Source organism: Littorina saxatilis, linkage group LG2 (assembly GCF_037325665.1).
Source record: "Littorina saxatilis isolate snail1 linkage group LG2, US_GU_Lsax_2.0, whole genome shotgun sequence".
Taxonomy (NCBI): domain Eukaryota; kingdom Metazoa; phylum Mollusca; class Gastropoda; order Littorinimorpha; family Littorinidae; genus Littorina; species Littorina saxatilis.
The window spans coordinates 48,155,548-48,179,880 of record NC_090246.1 but is presented as its reverse complement, the minus strand read 5'-3'; the positions used below and the strand labels follow the sequence as shown (position 1 = coordinate 48,179,880).

General features: G+C 41.1%; 1 protein-coding gene and 1 long non-coding RNA gene across 2 annotated transcripts in view; one reads left to right on the top strand and one right to left on the bottom strand.

Annotated features, from left to right (window-relative positions):
- Window positions 1-24,333, bottom strand: part of LOC138959106 (uncharacterized) — a gene marked incomplete at its 5' end in the record, with an annotated part of 93,181 nt that overhangs the window by 50,361 nt on the left and 18,487 nt on the right. The window contains 4 exon segments of the mRNA XM_070330457.1: window positions 3,257-3,453; window positions 9,227-9,279; window positions 10,929-11,187; window positions 13,491-13,543. Coding sequence (XP_070186558.1) covers window positions 3,257-3,453; window positions 9,227-9,279; window positions 10,929-11,187; window positions 13,491-13,543 — 562 coding nt within the window.
- Window positions 19,828-21,976, top strand: LOC138959101 (uncharacterized). Its single transcript, XR_011453619.1, has 2 exons — window positions 19,828-20,038; window positions 21,132-21,976. It is a non-coding gene; the product is annotated as an uncharacterized lncRNA (long non-coding RNA).

Below are 24,333 nucleotides of genomic sequence, written 5' to 3'. Positions count from 1 at the left end.
ATTTGGGTAAATTTATCTTTTCTTTTCGTAATTGGGTTCCAGCATCTGTTGTCTTAACAAAAATCACAATATCAGTCGTGTTTGTCAACTTTTATTTTTTAGCCCCTTTGTCCGCTTTTCGTGCGCACCTTTTGGCACTTAGTCATATATGTATGCTTGAGTTGTCCAAGAATTCATACACTACGATACCAATAATTTTGCTCATGATACGCATACATCTATATATATATATATACGACTTGTGTCTGTGTGTTTGTGTGTCTGTGTGTCTGTCTGTCTGTCTGTCTGTCTGTGTATGTGTGTATTCGCCATGCACGGCCAAAGTTCTCGATGGATCTGCTTCAAATTTGGTGTCCATATTCAGATACACCCCGGACAAAATCTGGTCGATGAGATATTTCAATACGTGCTCTCAGCGCGCAGCGCTGAACCGATTTTGGTTCCACCTCAGCTACCCGGGCCCCCATACCGACACACCAAAGCCGCTAGACCACATCACAACGCCAAAGTTCTCGGTGGATCTTTTTCAAATTTGGACACCGTATTGAGCTACACCCCGGACACAATATCATCGATGAGATATTTCAACACGTGCTCTCAGCGCACAGCGCTGAACCGATTTTGATTTTTCTGTTCATTTCACCATTCCCAGTAACTCTTCCTTATCTTCTCCAGTGTTTTGCGTTTATCTCCCTTCCTTCGTGTGGCTTCAATCCATATTCCTGTTTCTACGTTACTATTTTTAGAATGTCACTGCGCTGTCCAGAACGCTTCCCTTGCACCCGTAAGTTGTTCTTACTGTCAAAGTGAAAAGGTCGAATCAATTTATAGCCACGCGAAAAATACACTGTCACCTATCTCTATCTATATATATATACGACTAGTGTCTGTGTGTCTGTGTATCTGTCTGTGTGTCTGTGCGCGATGCACGGCCAAAGTTCTCGATGGATCTGCTTCAAATTTGGTGGGCTTATTGACAGAGACCCCGGACACAACCTGATCGATGAGATATTTCAACACGTGCTCTCAGCGCGCAGCGCTGAACCGATTTTCGTTTTTCACTGCACGTTACTATTTTTAGATCTCCCTTCCTTCGTGCGCTGGCGTCAATCGATATTCCCGTTTGTACGTTTATATTTAGAAGGTCACTGCACGTTACTATTTTTAGATCTCCCTTCCTTCGTGCGCCGGCGATGCCGGCGTACACCCGGCAAAGCCGGGTCCCCGGCGACGGCCGCGTATTCGGCTCTACTTCTTCCCGGCGAAGCGGGTAATCATCTAGTTTACAATATATACATACATATGTATATATATCCCATGACCTCCCTTCTTTGTCTCTGTTACTTCAGTATGGGTATATATGTTGTATTTTTATAGCTCAATAAATACATCATGGACTCCAAAAAATATATGATAGTGCAGATTCCGATTTGGGCAAAGGACTACTTTCCTCCCGACCTTTGACCTCGCGCCGAACAATGTGACACATTTGTATGAAGTTCTAAAATCGTATTGCACGGCTCAGAAAACCATATCAGTTGCACGCAAAAATGAATCTCAGAACTGATCTGATGTATGAGATGCAATAAGCAAAAGTTTCTTTCATTATGAAAGCAATGCAGGTCGAAAAAAACGAACATTCAACTTACAAGATAACCAGATGCTAGCGAACCAAAACAAAAACACGAGTACCCTCCCCTTGCATCGTTAGCAGACGACTTTTGAGAATCTGTCGGTAGTGTGTTTTGGTGTGCGCCTTCAGCTATCAAACATCGGCTGTTTCACGTGTTTTGCGAGCAAGTCTACTCTTTTGCCTGGCTCTGCAGTAAGTCCACATATTTTTCCGTAATCCAGTCATATTCCTTCAAAATGCAATCAATCGGCGGTGACAGACGTGTCGGTCGCGTTTTCCTCACACCCATACCAGTTTAAGTTCATCCATGCAAACACACTCGCAAAACAGTTTATCACGTAGATACATTTCAAATAGGGAGCAAATGGTTAAATCTAAACCTACATATTTGTTCCCTAAAATTTGCTTCTCTGTCAATAAGCCTAATTACACACGTTCGAGAAAAACAACGTGGAATCGATTCTGAATCGAGTAAGCCAAATGGGTCCCAAACCCGTTTCGCCCGTTCTGCCGACCTGAAACGCAAAACAAAAGAATTGTGCGCTTCAACTAAATTAATTTCTATTCGACTTCATTACTTTCTTGCAACTTATGAACCTTTACTTAAAGCTTTTAAATGGTCTGAAAGTAGTGTTACCGCGTACTTATCGATGCACTCATTCGTTTTATTTTTTCAGCGACGGTCACTTAGTTTAAGGTTGCAAAAGGGCTAAGTCTCGCTGGCAACAGTTTTACCCTGCACAGATCGCAACAGTGCCGCTAGTAGTCTACACTTTGTGTTTGATGGTAGAATGGGATATACAGATTACAACACTCGTGGTTTTTTATATGGCTTGTATTTCAGTCAAGACCCAGCGGGAATATCAATCGAGAGCCACTCGCCAGAGGCTCGTGTCTCCCGATGATATTCATCCGCTGGGTCTTGACTGAAATACAAGCCATATAAAAAACCACTCGTGTTGTAACCTATACATACGGCTTCTGTGTGTGTGTGTGTGTGTTTGTGTGTGTGTGTGGGCAACACCTGTGGATTTTAGAGTTCTGTTTGTGATGGGGTCTAGCGGCTTTTGACTGTCTGTATGTTCTGGCATTTGAGAAGCCACAACAGATAATATAGGGCTAAGAAATAAGCCCTAAAATTCTCAATCCCATTTGACAGGACTTTGCCTTCAAAGGTGAATGTGGTGAACCGCCACGCTGTCTGTCTCTGACTCGCGATTCACCCCGGCGAAGCCAGGTATTCCTCTAGTAGTATATGTATATATACATGTGTGTGTGTGTGTGTGTGTGTGTGTGTGTGTGTGTGTGTGTGTGTGTGTGTGTGTGTGTTTGTAAGTGTGTGTGTTTGTGTGAAACGATTTTTTATAGCCTGAAGTGGAGAAAAACATGCTTAAACCAAGCGAACCATCCTTACGTAGACCAATGCGGTAATACCATTGTCACAATAATATCATGGCAACATATTTTAGTAAATCATTTCAGTCTGGTTTGGATTGGGTGTAGTCAACTTCACGAAGCTCGCTGCACGAAGCTTTGGCATTGAACTTTTTTCGGCGCAAGTTCGCGAAGCCAACTTCGGACATAATAAAGGTATTTTACACCAATGGACGAATTTTCTTTTACCTCATCATTTGTAGTGTGAACAGGATGGCCTGCTGCAGGACATCCGGGTCAGTGCTAGGATTCAGCAACTCCATCAAGGCACCAAAGACGCAAGGCATGTCTGGCGACACGCCGCGGGGAAACCAAGAACAGTCCATCAGATTTTTCATCAGCTTTTTCATCGCTTCAGTGGGTGCGCCAAGCTTCGCCAGCTCCAGCTGAGGCCAAAACAAACAAGAAGGGCAAAGCCCATACGACTCACATGCTTTACACATTTTTCCTACCAAAATACATGTGACCTTGACCCAAGGTCAAGGTCATCCAAGGTCATGCAACACAAAGCTGTTAATTCAAGACATAGGAAGTACAATGGTGCTTATTGGCTCTTTCTACCATGAGATATGGTCACTTTTAGTGGTTCACTACCTTATTTTGGTCACATTTCATAAGGGTCAAAGTGACCTTGACCTTGATCATATGTGACCGAATGTGTCTCATGATGAAAGCATAACATGTGCCCCACATAATTTTTAAGTTTGAAACAGTTATCTTCCATAGTTCAGGGTCAAGGTCACTTCAAAATATGTATACAATCCAACTTTGAAGAGCTCCTGTGACCTTGACCTTGAAGCAAGGTAAACCAAACTGGTATCAAAAGATGGGGCTTACTTTGCCCTATATATCATATATAGGTGAGGTATTCAATCTCAAAAACTTCAGAGAAAATGGGAAAAATGTGAAAAATAGCTGGTTTTTAGACAACATTTATGGCCCCTGCGACCTTGACCTTGAAGCAAGGTCAAGATGCTATGTATGTTTTTTGGGGCCTTGTCATCATACACCATCTTGCCAAATTTGGTACTGATAGACTGAATAGTGTCCAAGAAATATCCAACGTTAAAGTTTTCCGGACGGACGGACGTCCGGACGGACGACTCGGGTGAGTACATAGACTCACTTTTGCTTCGCATGTGAGTCAAAAAGTCTGTTTACGGTAACATAGGCACAAAAAATAGGGTCGGTATGTCGGGAATTTTTTTTTATTTATTTTTTTTCTCCAAAAAAACCATATTTTTAAGTTATTTTGCCAAAAAACAGACTTAAAAAAAAAATTATATATATATATGACTAAGTGCCAAAAGGTACTCACAGAACAGAAGACGACTTTGTTTTACAATAAAAATGTTTCTAAAAACGTGTGTCTGCTGAAAATTGGTGTGTGTGTGTGGATGAATGTGCGAAGAGATAGTGGACATAATTTCGTGTGTCTGACTTGAACGGTTTTGAAGTTATCTTTGTTTAAAGTCAAAAATAACGCCAAAACCGGCCATCTGAAAACGGACATCGTGATACCTCGTGTTTTGAATATGCCACAGAAAAATAACAAGAAGCACAAATGAATTGCATTTAGTTTGATTGAATGCCTGAAACATCGCTTTACAGACGAGACCAAACGTCAAATCTAAATCTGGAGAGAATTTTTTTTTTTCGATAACCGAATTTTAAGGTGTCGCACGCAAGATGTGTCGTCATCACGGCATACATTTTTCAATCGCAGATATTTACTAAATTTCTTTTTCAAAAATTCTGGAATTGATGTCGACACGTCAAGCGATAACGGTGTATCAAACTGCTGTCTTTCAAGTAATCCAGCAAAGACTGCAGAACTTTTGAACAGCATTTTTGAAAACGATTTGAAAATTTCGTCATATCTTGCGTGCGACAAAATGTTCGGTAATTAACGGTTATTTTCTTTTAAAAACAAAATTTACATGTACAAAGATCTACTTCATCTACGGAACCACGTGACACATTCTGTGTTCAAAATTTGTGAAGAAATCACGAACCACGAATGCGCTATCAAGTGTTGAAATTATGTCGTCAACATCTTTTCAGATCTTGCGTGCGACACCATCTTGCGTTCAACATAAAATGTCACTACCTTATCGAGTTTAATGGGTAAAACTAACTATTTGTTGTCTTAGTTTAATCTTCTTAATTAAAAGCGTAATAAAACCGAACTTCCAAGATGAATTTTAATTGAGATTAGCGAAAGAGCGGGCACGCAATTCGACCTTAAAGTAAAAGAGTGATAACACGAGCGTTTGTCGTGTTGTCTTGCGTGCAACACATTGTCCAAAAAGGAAAATGTATATTTTTCTCAGACGTTTTTTAAGTTGAAACCTTGAAACTTCACACACATTTGGGGTTTAATCGCCCCCATGCATGGTAAAAGTCTTGTTGACCCTTGTCAGATTTCAAGGTCACGGCTGGGTCACATGTGGTTCAGAAAACGGATGAAACATATTTTTTCAGAGATTTTTGAAGCTAGAACCTTCAAACTTCAAACAACGCTTTTGCTTAATGATTGTTCAACATGGAGAATTCAAGGTTGATCCTTGAGAAATGTGAAGGTCATAGCAGGGTCTCGTGTGGGTAAAAATGAGATTGTTCGGACACTGCATGTAGCATGGAACGACAAAACATAAGTCATGTCATATTTCAGATATCAGTACATTTACAAATGGACAACACCAGCAAACATGAACCAAGTCTGGTCGACCTTAGTCAAATGTCAAGGTCAAAGTGGCGTTATGGTTTGGGTAAAAAAAAAAGGAAATTGTATTGAACTTCAATTTATATAAAACCAAAGTCTGGTTGATCTGTTTCAAGAATTAAGGTCAAATCTGTTATTTAAGGTCAAATCAAATAGAAATTTGTTGATGCTTAAATCTTTGAAACTTCCAACAGGTTTGAGGTTTGACAACTTCTGGACTTTGAAATCTGGTATGGTTGATCCTGGTAATATTAATTGGTCAAAACATCAAGATCAACTATTATAAAATAAGCACTTTCACCAATGTCAAGTGAGCAATAGCAGCAAACGTGAGTCTTATAAAGATTATCACTTTTTGTGTGACCTCAACTTGACCCCTCTGAATGCTCTCAATCATGGAAATTGACCACACTTTGATTATAACCAAACAACATCAAAACTTTGGAATGTGTGAAGTTTCAAAGGTGTTGCTTAAAAGGCGTTCGTGAAAATGACAATTGTATGTGTCTGACTTCAATGCGACCCCGCTGCGACCTTGACGTTTGATTTTATCAACCAGACTTTCATCATGTGTGAATGACTTCAAACACTATAAAACTAGTTGAAGAAATTGACAATTTTTTCAAAGTTTAAGCCAGATGGCACTGCTGTGACCTTGAAATTTGACAAACATTAACCAGGCGGTCACCTTTTTTAGAAAATATCCTTAAAGGATCTTTAACCTTACTGTGACCTTGGAATTTGATGAGGTTTAATTTAACTTGCGTAGTGTGCCAAGTTTCAAGGCCCTAGCTTCAAAAACATATGAGAAAACCTCATTGAAAAATGTATATGTTTGACCTCAACGCGACCCTGCTGTGACCTTGACTTTTTCAACCAGACTTTAATCGTGTGTGAACATTATACACTAGAACTGTGTGTATTTTCAAAGCTCGTGCTATAAACGCGCTGAATAAATTGAAAATATTCCACATTTGGACCAGATGTGACCCCGCTGTGACCTTGAACTTTGACAAAGATTAACCAGCAGGTCACTTTTAATGAGGTTTTATAAAAATGCTGAAAGTATGTGAAGTATGTAAAGTCTAACTGATCTAGTATTAAAACATGTAAGACGTGACAACGACAATTTTCCAGTTTGCAAAGGAAATTTAACCTCGCTGTGACCTTGAAATTTAATGTTGTTTAATGTGATGTGCACCATACCTGGAGGTCATTATACTTTGGTTGTGTGCCAAGTTTCAAAGCCCTAGCTTTAAAAACGTGCGAGATAACCTTAATGCTATGACTCAGTGCCGTTTTGAATGATATAACGAACAAAATTATCGTTATTTGTAAAATCATTTGGGTAAATTTATCTTTTCTTTTCGTAATTGGGTTCCAGCATCTGTTGTCTTAACAAAAATCACAATATCAGTCGTGTTTGTCAACTTTTATTTTTTAGCCCCTTTGTCCGCTTTTCGTGCGCACCTTTTGGCACTTAGTCATATATATATATATTTTTTTTCTTCTCCCAAATGCCAAAAAAACGTCTGGGGTCGCGCAAAAAAATACGGTCGGTCGGGATACCGTTAACAGACTATTTTTTTTTTTTGGGGGGGGGGGGGTCCTAATATGGTGGTTTATCAGAATTCTTCGTCAGATTCAATCAACTGATTCGTATAATGATGTAAAATACAATACGGCGTGTATGTAATCAATTAACACAAGGATGCACACCCAGCTAAGTTGACAGGCAACCATTATTGTTCAAGCAGGCAAAACTGTCCCTATTAATAGGCACAACTCCTCGTTTTAACAGGCAACACTCTTTGTTGAAATTACCAATTTAACGTCTGGACAACAAAAAGCAGGGCAGCAGGACATGATAGTACCAAACACAATCCTGTTGTACGTCTGTATTTGGGTACACGTATGACACACGTTTGCTGCTGTTGTCACCAGATCTTAACCCTTTTGTTCAACATATCTCAAACTGAGGCATGATGTGTGTCGTAAATCATAGCCGCAACGGAAGACTTTGACAAGTCCTCGTATCGTCACGCTCACAACATAATTGCCTGTCATTTTTACATTTTGTCAAGTTTTGACTAAATGTTTTAACATAGAGGGGGGAATCGAGACGAGGGTCGTGGTGTATGTGTGTGTGTGTGTGTGTCTGTCTGTCTCTGTGTGTGTGTAGAGCGATTCAGACTAAACTACTGGACCGATCTTTATGAAATTTGACATGAGAGTTCCTGGCTATGATATCCCCGGACGTTTTTTTCTTTTTTTCGATAAATACCTTTGATGACGTCATATCCGGCTTTTTGTAAAAGTTGAGGCGGCACTGTCACACCCTCATTTTTCCATTAAATTGATTGAAATTTTGGCAAAGCAATCTTCGACGAAAGCCGGGGTTTGGTATTGCATTTCAGCTTGGTGGCTTAAAAACTAATGAGTGAGTTTGGTCATTAAAAATCGGAAACTTGTAATTAAATTTATTTTTTATTAAACGATCCAAAATAATTTCATCTTATTCTTCGTCCTTTTCTGATTCCAAAAACATATACATATGTTATATTTGGATTAAAAACAAGCTCTGAAAATTAAAAATATAAAAATTATGATCAAAATTAAATTTCCGAAATCGTTTTAAAAACTATTTCATCTTATTCCTTGTCGGTTCCTGATTCCAAAAACATATAGATATATGTTTGGATTAAAAACACGCTCAGAAAGTTAAAACGAAGAGAGGTACAGTAAAGCGTGCTATGAAGCACAGCGCAATCGCTACCGCGCCAAACAGGCTCGTCACTTTCACTGCCTTTTGCACAAGCGGCGGACTACGTTCAGTTTCATTCTGTGAGTTCCACAGCTTGACTAAATGTAGTAATTTCGCCTTACGCGACTTGTTTGATGTTTTCAAACAACTTTCTTTGGTTTCAGAACAATCTGCCTCTCTCATTTTAGTTATAAGTTGCAAACTCCCTATCTCGAGCGGTGACAGCTGGATAAACGTAAGATAAAGAGCTGACAGCAACATTTTCAATCAGCAAAACTGCGTAACAACCCACACAGAGCTTTTGCATACTTTAATATTCACAAAACAAGTCTTCCTGTATCATAAAGAAATAGTGCCTAACTCAAGAAACGAGATCGGTAGTTTTGCTTACGTTACCGTGGCAACGGTTTCCGATGGTCTAAGAGTTTGTACTAACACATGATAGATACCCTTCCAGTAGCTTCCCCTGTAGTTTCACTACAGAAATGCCTAACACAGAGATAGGTATTTTTCTTGTGAGCGTGACGATATTCTAACAGTCGTTACCAATAGATAAATCCCTGATTGCATGTCTATACAATGACTGCATCAAAAATAGCTTGCCAGTCTGTTGAGCTTACAACAAAAAATGGATATTAGCGGCATGAAAGTAAAAGAAATGAAAGCTGACCTCTCTGAGTTGCTGCACGTCAGCTCCCTCTCTCTGAGCTTCGTCCACGTCATCTATGCACGCAGAAAGAAACCGTTACCGTAAACTACCTTGTATACGCCCAGTATCGAGTAAACGCCCACCCCCTACTTTGGGCCGAAAGCTGTGCATAGGCCATACTACCTAGTTAACGCCTATCCCCCACTTCTTGATTAATAATGTCACGAACAGTATTTTTGGAACATTTGTTTTTAGTGTTTGTAACTTTCTGCATGCGGTACAGAGTATTCATCCGAGTGTATTTAATGCCAAGATGCTGTTATGAAGGCATATCGTTTATTAATACTCTCACCGCAGTCCAGCGGTTGGCCCAGTGGTAAGGCGTCCGCCCCGTGATCGGGAGGTCGTGGGTTCGAACCCCGGCCGGGTCATACCTAAGACTTTAAAATTGGCAATCTAGTGGCTGCTCCGCCTGGCGTCTGGCATTATGGGGTTTGTGCTAGCACTAGTTGGTCCGGTGTCAGAATAATGTGACTGGGTTCTTCTTCTTCTTCGTCGTTCGCTCAGATGCGACTGGGTGAGACATGAAGCCTGTGCTGCGACTTCTGTCTTGTGTGAGGCGCACGTTATATGTCAAAGCAGCACCGCCCTGATATGGCCCTTCGTGGTCGGCTGGGCGTTTAGCAAACAAACAAACAAACCGCAGTGCAGCTTAGCAATAAAAGAGAGTTGCAATTCTCAAAGCTCTTCTAAAGTTGAAAAGACCGGGTTTTGATCACGATATTTGTTTCAAGAGATTGTCTCTCAAAGTTGATGGCTTGAATCAGTGCAACTGCAGATCTGGATTAACCTTTTCCAGTTAGCATTATATTTTGAAGTTATACTCTCGGTAACAGACAATAAAGCAACACGATTTCCTATGTGGTTTGCTTGCAGAGTTCATTGTGGGCGGATGAACTATTTGCCAGTCTTAATGCTACAGTCTTGTCATAAAAGATGTAGTCATGGAAGATACCAAACTCCCCATAACTTGCTTACAATACCTGGAATAATATATATATATATATATATGTGTGTGTGTGTGTGTGTATGTGTGTGTGTGTGTGTGTGTGTGTATGTGTATGCACGGTGTGTGTGCACGGCCCGTGCGTGTGTGTGTGTGTGTGTGCGGAGAGAGAGAGAGAGAGAGAGAGAGAGAGAGAGAGAGAGAGAGAGAGAGAGAGAGAGAGAGAGAGAGAGAGAGCAATTAAGTGACCAAAATATCGTTATCCTAGCAATGGACCCGTTCAGTCCTGCAAAGGGAATAGTACCTAGTAAACGCCCACCCTCAACTGTTGGGCAAAATTGGTGCATAGAGGGGGGGGGGGGGGTGTATACAAGGTAGTTTACGGTACTTCATGCAAAAGTCTCAGAACTAGTTACGACTATCACATTTCATTTAGTCATACAAAAACCCAAAAAGAAGAAACAAGTCGCGTGAAACGAAATGAATACATTTAGTCAATCTGCCAAACTTGCAAAATGATACTGAACGTACGGCACGTACCTACTAACAAACCGACACAGAGAGACAGACAGAGAAAGACAGATAGATAGATAGACAGAGACAAAAAAGAAGACGGCCAGAAACAGAGAGATATAGAGACCGAGACAGATGGACACCAAAACGGACAGAAATCGAGACAGACAGACAGAAACCCTGTTTTAGTTGTTGAAACCAAACCTTTGACTTCGGGACGAATTACCGGTATCGCCACTGGTGAAGTTCCTCTTGACGACTCTAGTAATGGTCTCCTTGACGACGCTGGTAACGTTCTCCTAGACGACGCTGGTAACGTTCTCCTTGACGACGCTGGTGACGTTCTCCTTGACGAGAGGAGTGTTTTGGATCCGGGACCATCGACATCCGAGATCATTCTTTTCGCTGCAGTGCTTTGCTTCTTTCCTGTTTTGCTTACCTTTTTGTCTTCGCTCTTGCCTTCCTTTTTACCATATTTTTATGTGCAAAAAAAGAACACGTGATTTGTTTGGTGTATGGTTGGGACTATTAAGTGTTAATGTAGCCTGTCCTTAATTGGACGTAGTCGACTTCGCGTAGCTCACTTCGCGAAGCTTCCGGAAGGAGAATTCGTCCCTTAATTGAACTACTTTCAGCATAGCTTCGCGAAATCCAAGACTCTGCTCTTTCGAGTGTGATTTCTACGTCGATCTTGAATCAAAAAGCACTCTTCTGTCATAACTATCAAAAGAACAATTTTGTCGTAGAGCTACGGCTTAGCTTCCCATGTCAAAACTTGCGCAGCGAAGTAGGGTACAAAGATTTTCGCCGAAGCTGCGGGTTTTCGGTAAAAGGACTTCGCGAAGCTTCGCCAAGTCGAATTCGTGCTCAAATAAGGACGGGATTTAGTGTAGTATTGTCTTTCTTTCTTTCTTTGGTGTTTAACGTCGTTTTCAACCACGAAGGTTATATCGCGACGGGGAAAGGGGGGAGATGGGATAGAGCCACTTGTCAATTGTTTCTTGTTCACAAAAGCACTAATAAAATATTTGCTCCAGGGGCTTGCAACGTAGTACAATATGTAGAGGTTACACGCCGAGTCTCAGTGATTATCAAAAATAATGGTCGAAGTTAGCGGATCATGAAAAATGCGAGCTTTAGCGAGCTTTTTCATGACCGCGAACTGAGACCATTATTTTTGATAATCACTGAGACGAGGTGTGTAACCTCTTTATTCCTCCTTTCTTCAGTTATTCAAAGAAAAGAGGAGTTTTTTTGCGAAAGTTTGATCGAATCCTATTCTCTCAACCAGTCAACCTGCGCAGGCGATTGATTAATGCGCGGTTGTATAGTTCCGTGCAAATCATTCCATTCTGTTAACACTTCTTGTCAGTTTTCCTATTTTGGGCTAAAATCAAGTACACAGATATGCTGTTATTCTGCCGTGGCGGCAAAGGCAGATATTGTGTGTTCTGTATATGTTTTAGTATCGCTTGGGATAATGTTTTTTTGTCAAATGGGACTAGCAGACGAACTTTTGCACCCGTGTTCCAACGTTAAAAACTGTATGAAGTTCAGTTTTCTGGGGAAAATAGTGTATGAAACCCCTTTATGTTGTTTAAATTGATGAGATGTGTGCATTTGGTTGCGTGTGATCTGTTTATTAAATGAAATATTGTTGAAAACTGACCGTCGGATTGCAGTCTGTTGTCGAAGGAACTGAGTGAAAAGAAGGGGAACTACTCTTGTCGCTAGACAAAGTATGAGTTACTTGCCTTGGGAAATTGCTTGTGATGAACGGCTTGACGGCACGGCAGATGAGATTCAGAAAACAACCGAACTCATGGATTTTATATGGAGATTCATGTGTTCAGGCCTGTAGTTGTTCATTTAAATGCGGTATGTTTGTATTGTTTGCTCCAGAGATGTATACTTCGTACATTAGAGCGTTCGGAACTTTTCAGTCGCAAAAAGTAGTACCGAAACAGAACAACCTCTCAACCCATTGCACTATCGAGGATTCAGGCTGTTGCTGGGTCGTTATTTGTTTGGTTGCTGGGTCATTATCGAAAAATAACTACCCCTACAAGTTTACAGAGGCAAAGAAGCAGAGGGGGGAATATATTACCTTACTGGGAGAATGCAAGTTTCCAGTACAAAGGACTTAACATTTCTTACATACTGCTTGACTAAAATCTTTACAAAAATGGACTATATTCTATACAAGAAACACTTAACAAGGGTAAAAGGAGAAACAGAATCCGTTAGTCGCCTCTTACAACATGCTGGGGAGCATCGGGTAAATTCTTCACCCTAACCCGCGGGGGGTTGTAGTATTGTAGTGTAGCACAAACACACACACAAAATTACACACGATCACATATTCTCACAGTCGTTGCCAATAGATAAATCCCTGATTGCATGTCTATACAATGACTGCATCAAAAATAGCTTGCCAGTCTGTTTGTTTGTTTGTTTGCTTAACGCCCAGCTTTGACATATAACGTGCGCAACACACAAGACAGAAGTCGCAGCACAGGCTTCATGTCTCGCCCAGTCACATTATTCTGACACCGGACCAACCAGTCCTAGCACTAACCCCATAATGCCAGACGCAAGGCGGAGCAGCTACTACATTGCCAATTTTAAAGTCTTAGGTATGACCCGGCCGGGGTTCGAACCCACGACCTCCCGATCACTAGGCCAACCGTGCCGGTTGCCAGTCTGTTGAGCTTACAACAAAAATTGGATATTAGCGGCATGAAAGTAAAAGAAATGAAAGCTGACCTTTCTGAGTTGCTGCACGTCAGGGCCCTCTCTCAGAGCGTCATCCACGTCATCTATGCACGCAGAAAGAAACCGTTACTTCATGCGAAAGTCTCAGAACTAGTTACGATTATCAAATTTCATTTAGTCATACAAAAACCCCAAAAGAAGAAACAAGTCGCGTGAAACAAAATTAATACATTTAGTCAATCTGTCAAACTTACAAATGCGACCAGACTGAAGGCGCTGACATTCACGTGCAAAACGTATGTACATAGCGTTCCGCATTTGTTTGAAGTGACAACGAAGTATAGGGCAGTAGCGTACAGCACTTTATAGCAAAGCGCGCTTTTCTGTATTCCTTTTTATATTTAGTCAAGTTTTGACTAAATATTTTAACATCGAGGGGGAATCGAAACGAGGGTCGTGGTGTATGTGCGTGTGTGTGTGTGTGCGTGCGTGTGTGTGTGTGTGTGTGTGTGTGTAGAGCGATTCAGACTAAACTACTGGACCGATCTTTATGAAATTTGACATGAGAGTTCCTGGGTATGAAATCCCTGAACGTTTTTTTCATTTTTTTGATAAATGTCTTTGATGACGTCATATCCGGCTTTTCGTGAAAGTTGAGGCGGCACTGTCACGCCCTCATTTTTCAACCAAATTGGTTGAAATTTTGGTCAAGTAATCTTCGACAAAGCCCGGACTTCGGTATTGCATTTCAGCTTGGTGGCTTAAAAATTAATTAATGACTTTGGTCATTAAAAATCTGAAAATTGTAAAAAAAAAATAAAAATTTATAAAACGATCCAAATTTACGTTTATCTTATTCTCCATCATTTGCTGATTCCAAAAACATATAAATATGTTATATTCGGATTAAAAACAAGCTCTGAAAATTAAATATATAAAAATTATTATCAAAATTAAATTGTCCAAATCAATTTAAAACCACTTTCATCTTATTCCTTGTCGGTTCCTGATTCCAAAAACATATAGATATGATATGTTTGGATTAAAAACACGCTCAGAAAGTTAAAACAAAGAGAGGTACAGAAAAGCGTGCTATCCTTCTTAGCGCAACTACTACCCCGCTCTTCTTGTCAATTTCACTGCCTTTGCCGTGAGCGGTGGACTGACGATGCTACGAGTATGCGGTCTTGCTGCGTTGCATAATATTGCGTTCAGTTTCATTCTGTGAGTTCGACAGCTACTTGACAAAATGTTGTATTTTCGCCTTACGCGACTTGTTACATTTAGTCAAGTTATGATGACTAAATGTTTTAACATCGAGGGGGGAATCGAGACGAGGGTCGCGGTGTATGTGTGTGTGTGTGTGTGTGTGTGTGTGTGTGCGTGCGTGTAGAGCGATTCAGACCAAACTACTGGACCGATCTTTATGAAATTTGACATGAGAGTTCCTGGGTATGATATCCCCATACGTTTTTTTCATTTTTTTGGCTCACGTAAGTGTAGCCTATGCGATCGTAACTTTGTCTGTCTGTGCGTTTGTGCGTGTGTGTGTGTGTGTGTGTGTGTGTGTGTGTGTGTGTGTGTGTGTGTGTTTGTGCGTGTGTATGTCTGTGGTAGAAACTTTAACATTTCGTCATTTGAAGACGTCACATTATGGCGTAAGAGGGTTAGACGTCACGCGAAGGAATTACTGAAAATCTCGGTTTTGAGCGGGCCGAGACTAGTTGAATAGTACAGCGCACCTATGATTGCTGCTTACTTGATGCTCACAATAATGACCATAGATTTGATTTATATCACAATGCACAGTACCAACCAAGAAAAAACATATATGAAAAGTCCCGGTGAGAAACTGGAACAATTAATTTTTTTTCGGGCTTTTTCGATATTTAACAAAAAAAAATGCCAAAGAAATTAGCAATTTCTTGGAAAACAAGAAGGGCAAAGCCCATACAACTCACATGCTTGACCTTGACCTTTACATGACCTTGACCTTCAGGGTCAAGGTCAAATAACTAAACCTAGCAATGACATCATACACTAAGAACTGCTTTACACATTTTTCCTACCAAAATACATGTGACCTTGACCCAAGGTCAAGGTCATCCAAGGTCATGCAACACAAAGCTGTTAATTCAAGACATAGGAAGTACAATGGTGCTTATTGGCTCTTTCTACCATGAGATATGGTCACTTTTAGTGGTTCACTACCTTATTTTGGTCACATTTCATAAGGGTCAAAGTGACCTTGACCTTGATCATATGTGACCAAATGTGTCTCATGATGAAAGCATAACATGTGCCCCACATAATTTTAAAGTTTGAAACAGTTATCTTCCATAGTTCAGGGTCAAGGTCACTTCAAAATATGTATACAATCCAACTTTGAAGAGCTCCTGTGACCTTGACCTTGAAGCAAGGTAAACCAAACTGGTATCAAAAGATGGGGCTTACTTTGCCCTATATATCATATATAAGTGAGGTATTCAATCTCAAAAACTTCAGAGAAAATGGGAAAAATGTGAAAAATAGCTGGTTTTTAGACAACATTTATGGCCCCTGCGACCTTGACCTTGAAGCAAGGTCAAGATGCTATGTATGTTTTTTGGGGCCTTGTCATCATACACCATCTTGCCAAATTTGGTACTGATAGACTGAATAGTGTCCAAGAAATATCCAACGTTAAAGTTTTCCGGACGGCCGGCCGGCCGGCCGGACGGACGGACGGACGGACGGACGACTCGGGTGAGTACATAGACTCACTTTTGCTTCGCATGTGAGTCAAAAATGAGAACCCTATCATGCTGCATATCAAATGAAAGGGCTTGAGCTGAATAACAAGAATATTAAGCTAAAAACCATGTCCGGTCAAATGCTGATGAAATATTCAGTAAGAACGTTATTTCCCGCGGTAACGGTGATCATACCTGATTACGAAAAGCATCATAACAAAGAAAATCCCTTACATGATGCATAATTCAACCTAGATACCTATCTGACTCTATTTCTACAGTCCTAGTGACTCCTACCTCAAATATTAGTCTCCTCCTCCTCTTCATCCATGGGAAGCATCGAATTGAGGCAACTTATTCCACGGCACTGTCCACAGGCAGTAATCTGTTGTGCAGCTAAGGCCGACCTTCCGGCAACTACAGCGTTGTGAGGAACAGTCAGTAGTGCAACCACATCTGATGATGTTCATTAACTCCTCAGGGGCTGGAGGAATGTCAGTGTGAACAGGAAGCAGCTGTCCCAGCTGAAGCTGAAACCCCCATTCTTCAGGCATGAGCTCCAGACTGGTACCCAAACAAGCCCACTCCTGAACCTGGTAAAAGACCCTGTAGGAGCGGTACTTGGCTGCAGCTGAAGTAGGAGGCAGGACTTTTGGCTGAACTTGCTTAGAGCCGGTGAACACTTTCTCGTGGTACTTTACCAGCCGAAGCTTGTCAAGAGTGTCACCATCATTTTCTTTGTAGATGTCGACTAACAGTTTCTCTCCTGTCTCTGCAATCATCTGGTGATCCGAATTAGTCTGCAGGAAAACCTTGGCACAATTTTCAAACAGTTTGTTCTTTTTTTGCAGTCTCTTCACTGGGACACATTTTCCGACACTGAAAGGCTGAGAAGTTGTGTCACAGCCACTAAATGCATGCGCGAATAAAATATTCTTGCACACATTGGGGCCAAGACGGCTCTGCGTTGATCTGATGTCCCAAACTCTTGTTGTACTTGCCTTGCTTGAGGAGAAGAACACATCCTTCATGTCTGACTTGACATGAAACAGAAGAAGAATGAGTAGGTCTGTGTCTTCCCCAACAACATAATTATGTAGTGTATTCTACGGCAGACTGAAGTGCGACCTGAACTATGACACAGTCAGCATCCCCCTGAGCATGCTGCACCGGAATCCCATTCTCCTCAAAGCAATTGCCAACAAGATGAATGAACCGCTGTTTGTTGGTGGTGTTGGAGAGGAACTCCTCCTTCTTCTCTGAGAGCAACATGTCAGGAGTGAACTGCACATCATGGCCAGGCAGGGTGCGTCTTTGAACATGGGCCATGTCTTTGGTCGAAGGGCCCCCAAAATACCCATCAAAGACGACTGTTGCATGAGGGTATGAGTTCTTCACAGACTCAACATACCTCTCAGCCAAGTGCGTGCAGGATGTGCCTCTCAGCCAAGACAGTTGATGAATTAAAGAGCCCCCATCAAGGATGTAGTGAACATCTTTGGTTCTCAAAATTTCCTGCTTGCAGCCTTCACTGGCATCCCACAAGTGCTTTGCCAAGAGGTGTTTGCTGGATTCTCGCATGAACCCGCTGTCGTCAAACAAGGATGAGGGCAGGGCTGTCAGTTCATGCTGGAAAATGTCTTGGAGCTGGGACAAGTCGCCACGAGCAACATGAAGAAGGCGCTGGAAAAGCAGCTGTGGATCTATGCTGCCTCGCTCACCTCCAATCTTGACAGTGGGTTTGGTGCTCATGGTCACAGCCTCCTCCTTTTTCTTGAAACTGACCGCTGACACTGCTTGGCCTGTCATTGTCTGGAGAATTCGATGCCCCAATCACTTTGGCACTGTCCACGTTAGCAGATGTGTCTGATGTCAGGCCAGTTGCTATGCAGACAAGTTGGTGTCCCTCCGTCTCAAAAGGGTTTCTTTGTAGAACGTATGTAACTATAGTGCTGGTGTCCTTGTCATCTTTCCGCTGTCTTGCCTCCGTGAGATCTTTGTGATGTTCAGTGTTTGAGTCACCATGAGTGAAGGATACCATCCACTGGTTCACTGCAGCGCAAGACGGCATGGAGAGCAACCAAACAAGCCGCTGGAGTTCACCCATTCCCCTGCTTCTCGTGAGTCCGCCACTTGACTTGAGGGAACACATCAAAGTCTGCTCTATCGTCAGATCGCATGACAGTCCCGCCCAAAAACGTTGACTCCGTCGGATGACATGATGTCCAGCCATGAAGTCCCTGTACACGTCGGGGTGTGTCTCGGACAAGTGCATCATCTGTTTGGGTACCAGTCTGGAGCTCATGCCTGAAGAATGGGGGTTTCAGCTTCAGCGGGCACAGCTGCTTCCTTGTCACACTGACATTCCTCCAGCCCCTGAGGAGTTAATGAACATCATCAGATGTGGTTGCACTACTGACTGTTCCTCACAACGCTGTAGTTGCCGGAAGGTCGGCCTTAGCTGCACAACATATTACTGCCTGTGGACAGTGCCGTGGAATAAGTTGCCTCAATTCGATGCTTCCCATGGATGAAGAGGAGGAGACTAATATTTGAGGTAGGAGTCACTAGGACTGTAGAAATAGAGTCAGATAGGTATCTAGGTTGAGGTACAGAAAAGCGTGCTATTCTTCTCAGCGCAACTACTACCCCGCTCTTCTTGTCAATTTCACTGCCTTTGCCACGAGCGGTTGACTGACGATGCTACGAGTATACGGTCTTGCTGAAAATTTGCATTGCGTTCAGTTTCATTCTGTGAGTTCGACAGCTTGACTAAATGTTGTATTTTCGCCTTGCGCGATTTGTTTACATTTAGCCAAGTTTTGACTAAATGTTTTAACATAGAGGGGGAATCGAGACGAGGGTCGTGGTGTATGTGTGTGTGTGTGTGTGTGTGTGTGTGTGTGTGTGTGTGTGTGTGTCTGTCTGTGCGTGTGTGTGTGTAGAGCGATTCAGACTAAACTACTGGACCGATCTTTATGAAATTTTACATGAGAGTTCCTGGGAATGATATCCCCGGATGGTTTTTTCTTTTTTTCGATAAATGTCTTTGATGACGTCATATCCGGCTTTTTGTAAAAGTTGAGGCTGCACTGTCACACCTTCATTTTGCAATCAAATTGATTGAAATTTTGGCCAAGCAATCTTCGACGAAGGCCGGACTTCGGTATTGCATTTCAGCTTGGTGGCTTAAAAATTAATTAATGACTTTGGTCATTAAAAATCTAAAAATTGTAAAAAAAAATTTGTTTTTAAAACGATCCATATTTACGTTCATCTTATTCTTCATCATTTTCTGATTCCAAAAACATATAAATATGTTATATTCGGATTAAAAACAATCCCTGAAAATTAAAAATATAAAAATTATTATTAAAATAAAATTTTCGAAATCGATTTCATCTTATTCATTGTGGGTTCTTGATTCCAAAAACATATAGATGTGATATGTTTTGGATTAAAAACACGCTCAGAAAGTTAAAAAGAATAGAGATAAAGAAAAGCGTGTTATCCTTCTCAGCGCAACTACTACCCCGCCCTTCTTGTTAATTTCACTGCCTTTGCATCGAGCGGTGGACTGACGATGCTACGAGTATACGCTCTTGCTGTAAAAATGCATCGAGTTCAGTTTCATTCTGTTAGTTCGACAGCTTGACTAAATGTTGTAATTTCGCCTTACGCGACTTGTTTATTTTTACTTTTTAAGGGAATGTCGCCAATCCCGGAACAGTCGGCTAACTTGGAACACCTCAATATGCGGTCAACGGGAAACAATTCATGAAATGTTTTTTAGCAGAAATGTCTAGTGACCCCTCCCGATGTTATTGCAAAAAGAAAAATGGCAACTGCGGCAAAACCAAAGAAGAGGTACGTTTTTTAAAACTTTTCTCCCTTCTTCTTCTTATTTCTATTGTCTAGAATTCGTTTTATTACTCTTTATCTATATACGTTCACATAAAATGTTGATTGCTATTACAAACCTACATCAATGTGTTACACTATGAACGGGGAAAAAAGATTGGAAACGTCACATGTATCCTACAGCTAAAGTCGAAATCCATGCAGGTGCCATGCGGCTATGCTGGAACACATATAGAGGCAAACATGGAACAGTGTTCCAGCTTTGACGCATTCTGTTCCATCTTACCCTCATCAAACGATAAAGTGAACACTGGTGTTTTTAGTCCGTGGCAGGCTAATTGCCCCCTGGATAATTGTTCCCCGACAATTGCCCCCCCCCCCCTCCGGATAATTGCCCTACTAGGACAATTGCCCCCCGGACACCTGCCCCCCCCACCGAGGGAGGACAACTGCCCCCCGGACACCTGCCCCCCATTTTTTTCTCACCACTCTTCGTGCAAGTTTTTGCAAAAGCCGTTCACTTCAATAAGTGTGTGTGCATGTGTGTGTGTGTGTGTGTGTGTGTATGTGTGTGTGTGTGTGTATGTGTGAGTGTGTTTGCTGGTGTAAATGCGGGCGTAAGTGTGGGCGTGCAAGTGTCTGTGTCGGTTTGTCTGTGTGTATGTCTGTCAGTTTGTCTTTGTCTGGGTGTTTACAGTATTTATGTGTATGTGTCTATATGTGTGTGAGTGTGTGTGTGTGTATTCAAACCAGGAAGCATTATATAGATATCGTTGAGAAAACAAATTATAGACTTCCATTACCTATGAATACCCTCTAGACAACAATACAACACTTGATAACTCGCTAAACATACAGACAAGAATGGGGGGCAATTCATTGTCACGGGGGGCAATTGTCCTAGGCGGGCAAATGTCCAGGGGCAGCACTGTTGTCCGGGGGGCAGTACTGTTGTCCGGGGGGGGGGGGGGGGGGGGCAGTTGTCCGGGGGGCATTTAGCATAGAACCGTTTTAGTCACGTACTCAATTCTCTTTTCAGTTTTATTGTATTTTTTCCTTCTATACCTTTTATTGAATGGTTGATTGATTTGTTTTACAGTATTTTGGGACCCGGACGGTGGCTACCCGAAGAAATGGGCTGCGCGTTGTCGGCTGTCAGAAACGGGGAAATGGGTTTGCGTTGCGCATCAAGAACATTTGGTGTTCCTGTCACGACTTTTATGCTGCGAAATATCTTGGTACTGCTTCTTGTGTGGCACCAACACCCCTTTGAACATTATACAGTGCCAGCAGTATACACACGGCATTGATCACACGAGGACTGCACTGAAAGTAGAAAACAAAAGGACATTGAGTGAAAAATCGTTTCTTAGCTTCTTTTTTCATGTTTTACAAAAACAGTTTTTTTTTATCCGATTTGTTTAGACCTAGCCCTTATTTATATTTTTTTCACATTTGAGGCATTAATTGTTATCAAATTAACTATTTCTTTGGTAAAAATCCAATGTTATGTGGAAAAACAGACATTTAAATAAGATGGCTAAATCAAAATGTTATGACGTATGAATTTATCTTGTGTGTGTGGCAATGTGTAATTGTGTGCGTGTGATTGAGAGTGTGTGGGTGTATATATGTGTGTGTGAGACACAGACAGAGCTAGAAAGAGAGTCAGTGTGTTTTTGCATGTGTTCCGAGTTTGACAACACAGTGTTCCACTTTACACACCCATGCGTCCAACCTGGAACAAATGCAGAAATTTTTATAATGGTCAGTTTGATGAGTTGTGTGACTTTTATTTTATCTTATGTTGTTCGTTTGTTTACTGATAGAGTCTAGTATGTGACAATATAAAAAACGCTTTGCAATAATAATTTTTTTGTCTGGTACGGCTGTTTCTCCTTAACTGTTCCAGGTTTAGCGACATTCCCATACATTTTGTCAAGTTTTGACTAAATGTTTTAACGTAGAGGGGGGAATCGAGACGAGGGTGTGGTGTATGTGTGTGTGTATGTGTGTGTGTGTGTGTCTGTGTGTGTCTGTGTGTGTGTGTGTAGAGCGATTCAGAGAAAACTACTGGAACGATCTTCATGAAACTTGACATGAGAGATCCTGAGTATGGTATCTCCAAACAGTTTTTTCATTTTTTTAATTAATGTTTTTGATGACGTCATATCCGACTTTTCTTGAAAGTTGAGGCGGCACTGTCACGCTCTCATTTTTCAACCAAATTGGTTGAAATTTTGGTCAAGTAATTTTCGACAAAGCCCGGACTTTGGTATTGCATTTCAGCTTGAAGGCTTTAAAATTAATTAATGAGTTTGCTCATTAAAGTTGTCATTAAAATCGATTTTTCGCAAACAGATTAAAATATATACATGTCATGTTTACTCTTAAAATGTGATCACAATTAACGAAAATAGATTAATTAATCTTACGATTAAAATTTAAGAAATCGATCCAAAAATGATTTCATCTTATTCTTTATCATTTCCTGATTCCAAAAACATATAGATATGATAGGTTGGATTCAAAACAAGCTCAGAAAGGTAACAAGAATACAGAAAAGCGCGCTTTCCTGCTCAGCACAATACGCTACCGCGCTAATCTGGCGTGTCAATATCAGTACGTTTTGCACGTGGGAGGTGAGCGATTTCCTTCACGCGGGGATTGACGAAGCTGTACTGCCTTGGTGAAAAAATACAGTGTGTTCAGTTTCATCCCGTGAGTTCGACAGCTTGACTAAATGTAGTAATTTCGCCTTACGCGACTTGTTTTTACCCAAACATATCGTATTCATATGTTTTAAGAATCAGGAAATGATAAAGAATAAGACGATTGTTTGATCATTTTTGAGTATATTATTGACCAAACTAATTAATTCATTATGAAGTTTTCACGCTGAAATGCAATCCCAGAGTCCGGGCTTTGTCGAAGATTGCCTGACCAAAACATCAATTTGATTAAAAACAAGTCGCGTAAGGCGAAATTACTACATTTAGTCTGAACTACATAAAACTGAACGTAGTCCGCCGCTAGTGCAAAAGGCAGTGAAAGTGACGAGCCTGTTTGGCGCGGTAGCGGTTGCGCTGTGCTTCATAGCACGCTTTACTGTACCTCTCTTCGTTTTAACTTTCTGAGCGTGTGTTTAATCCAAACATATCATATCTATATGTTTTTGGAATCAGGAACCGACAAGGTATAAGATAAAAGTGTTTTTAAAGTGATTTCGAAAATTTAATTTTGATCATAATTTTTATATTTTTAATTTTCAGAGCTTGTTTTTAATCCAAATATAACATATTTATATGTTTTTGGAATCAGAAAATGATGAAGAATAAGATGAACGTAAATTGGGATCGTTTTATAAAAAAATATTTTTTTTACAATTTTCAGATTTTTAATGACCAAAGTCATTAATTAATTTTTAAGCCACCAAGCTGAAATGCAATACCAAAGTCCGGCCTTCGTCGAAGATTGCTTGGCCAACATATCAATCAATTTTATTGAAAAATGAGGGTGTGACAGTGCTGCATCAACTTTTACAAAAAGCCGGATATGACGTCACCAAAGACATTTATCGAAAAAAAGAAAAAAACGTATGGGGGTATCATTCCCAGGAACTCTCATGTAAAATTTCATAAAGATCGGTCCAGTAGTTTAGTCTGAATCGCTCTACACACACACACGCACAGAGAGACAGACACACACACGCACAAACACCACGACCCTCGTCTCGATTCCCCCTCTACGTTAAAACATTTAGTCAAAACGTGACTAAATGTAAAAACGAGGGCGTGACAATGCCGCTAACACGTTCTCAACAAGTAAGATATGACGTCATCAAAGACATTTATTGAACACATGGAAAAACAAAGTCTGGAGATATCCTACCCAGAAACTCTTATGTGAAGTTTCATGAAGATCTCTCTTGGAATCGCTCCACACACACACATACACACACCAACCCACACACACACACACACCCTCGTTTCGATTCCTAGTCTATGTTTACCCATTTAGTCAACACTTGACAAAATGTAAATCAACAACAACCAACAGCAACAAAACCAATCACAACCATTAGCAAAAGCAGCCCGCAACAACAACCAAACTAACCCTCGTGTAGAGTGTGTGTGTGTGTGTGTGTGTGTGTGTGTGTGTGTGTGTGTGTGCGTGCGAACAACCAAACTACCCCTTGTGCAGACAATATATGTGTGTGTGTGTGTGTGTGTGTGTGTGTGTGTTTGTATGTGTGTGTGTGAGAGTGTTTTTCGTAGCTGTAAGTACACCACGCATGCGAG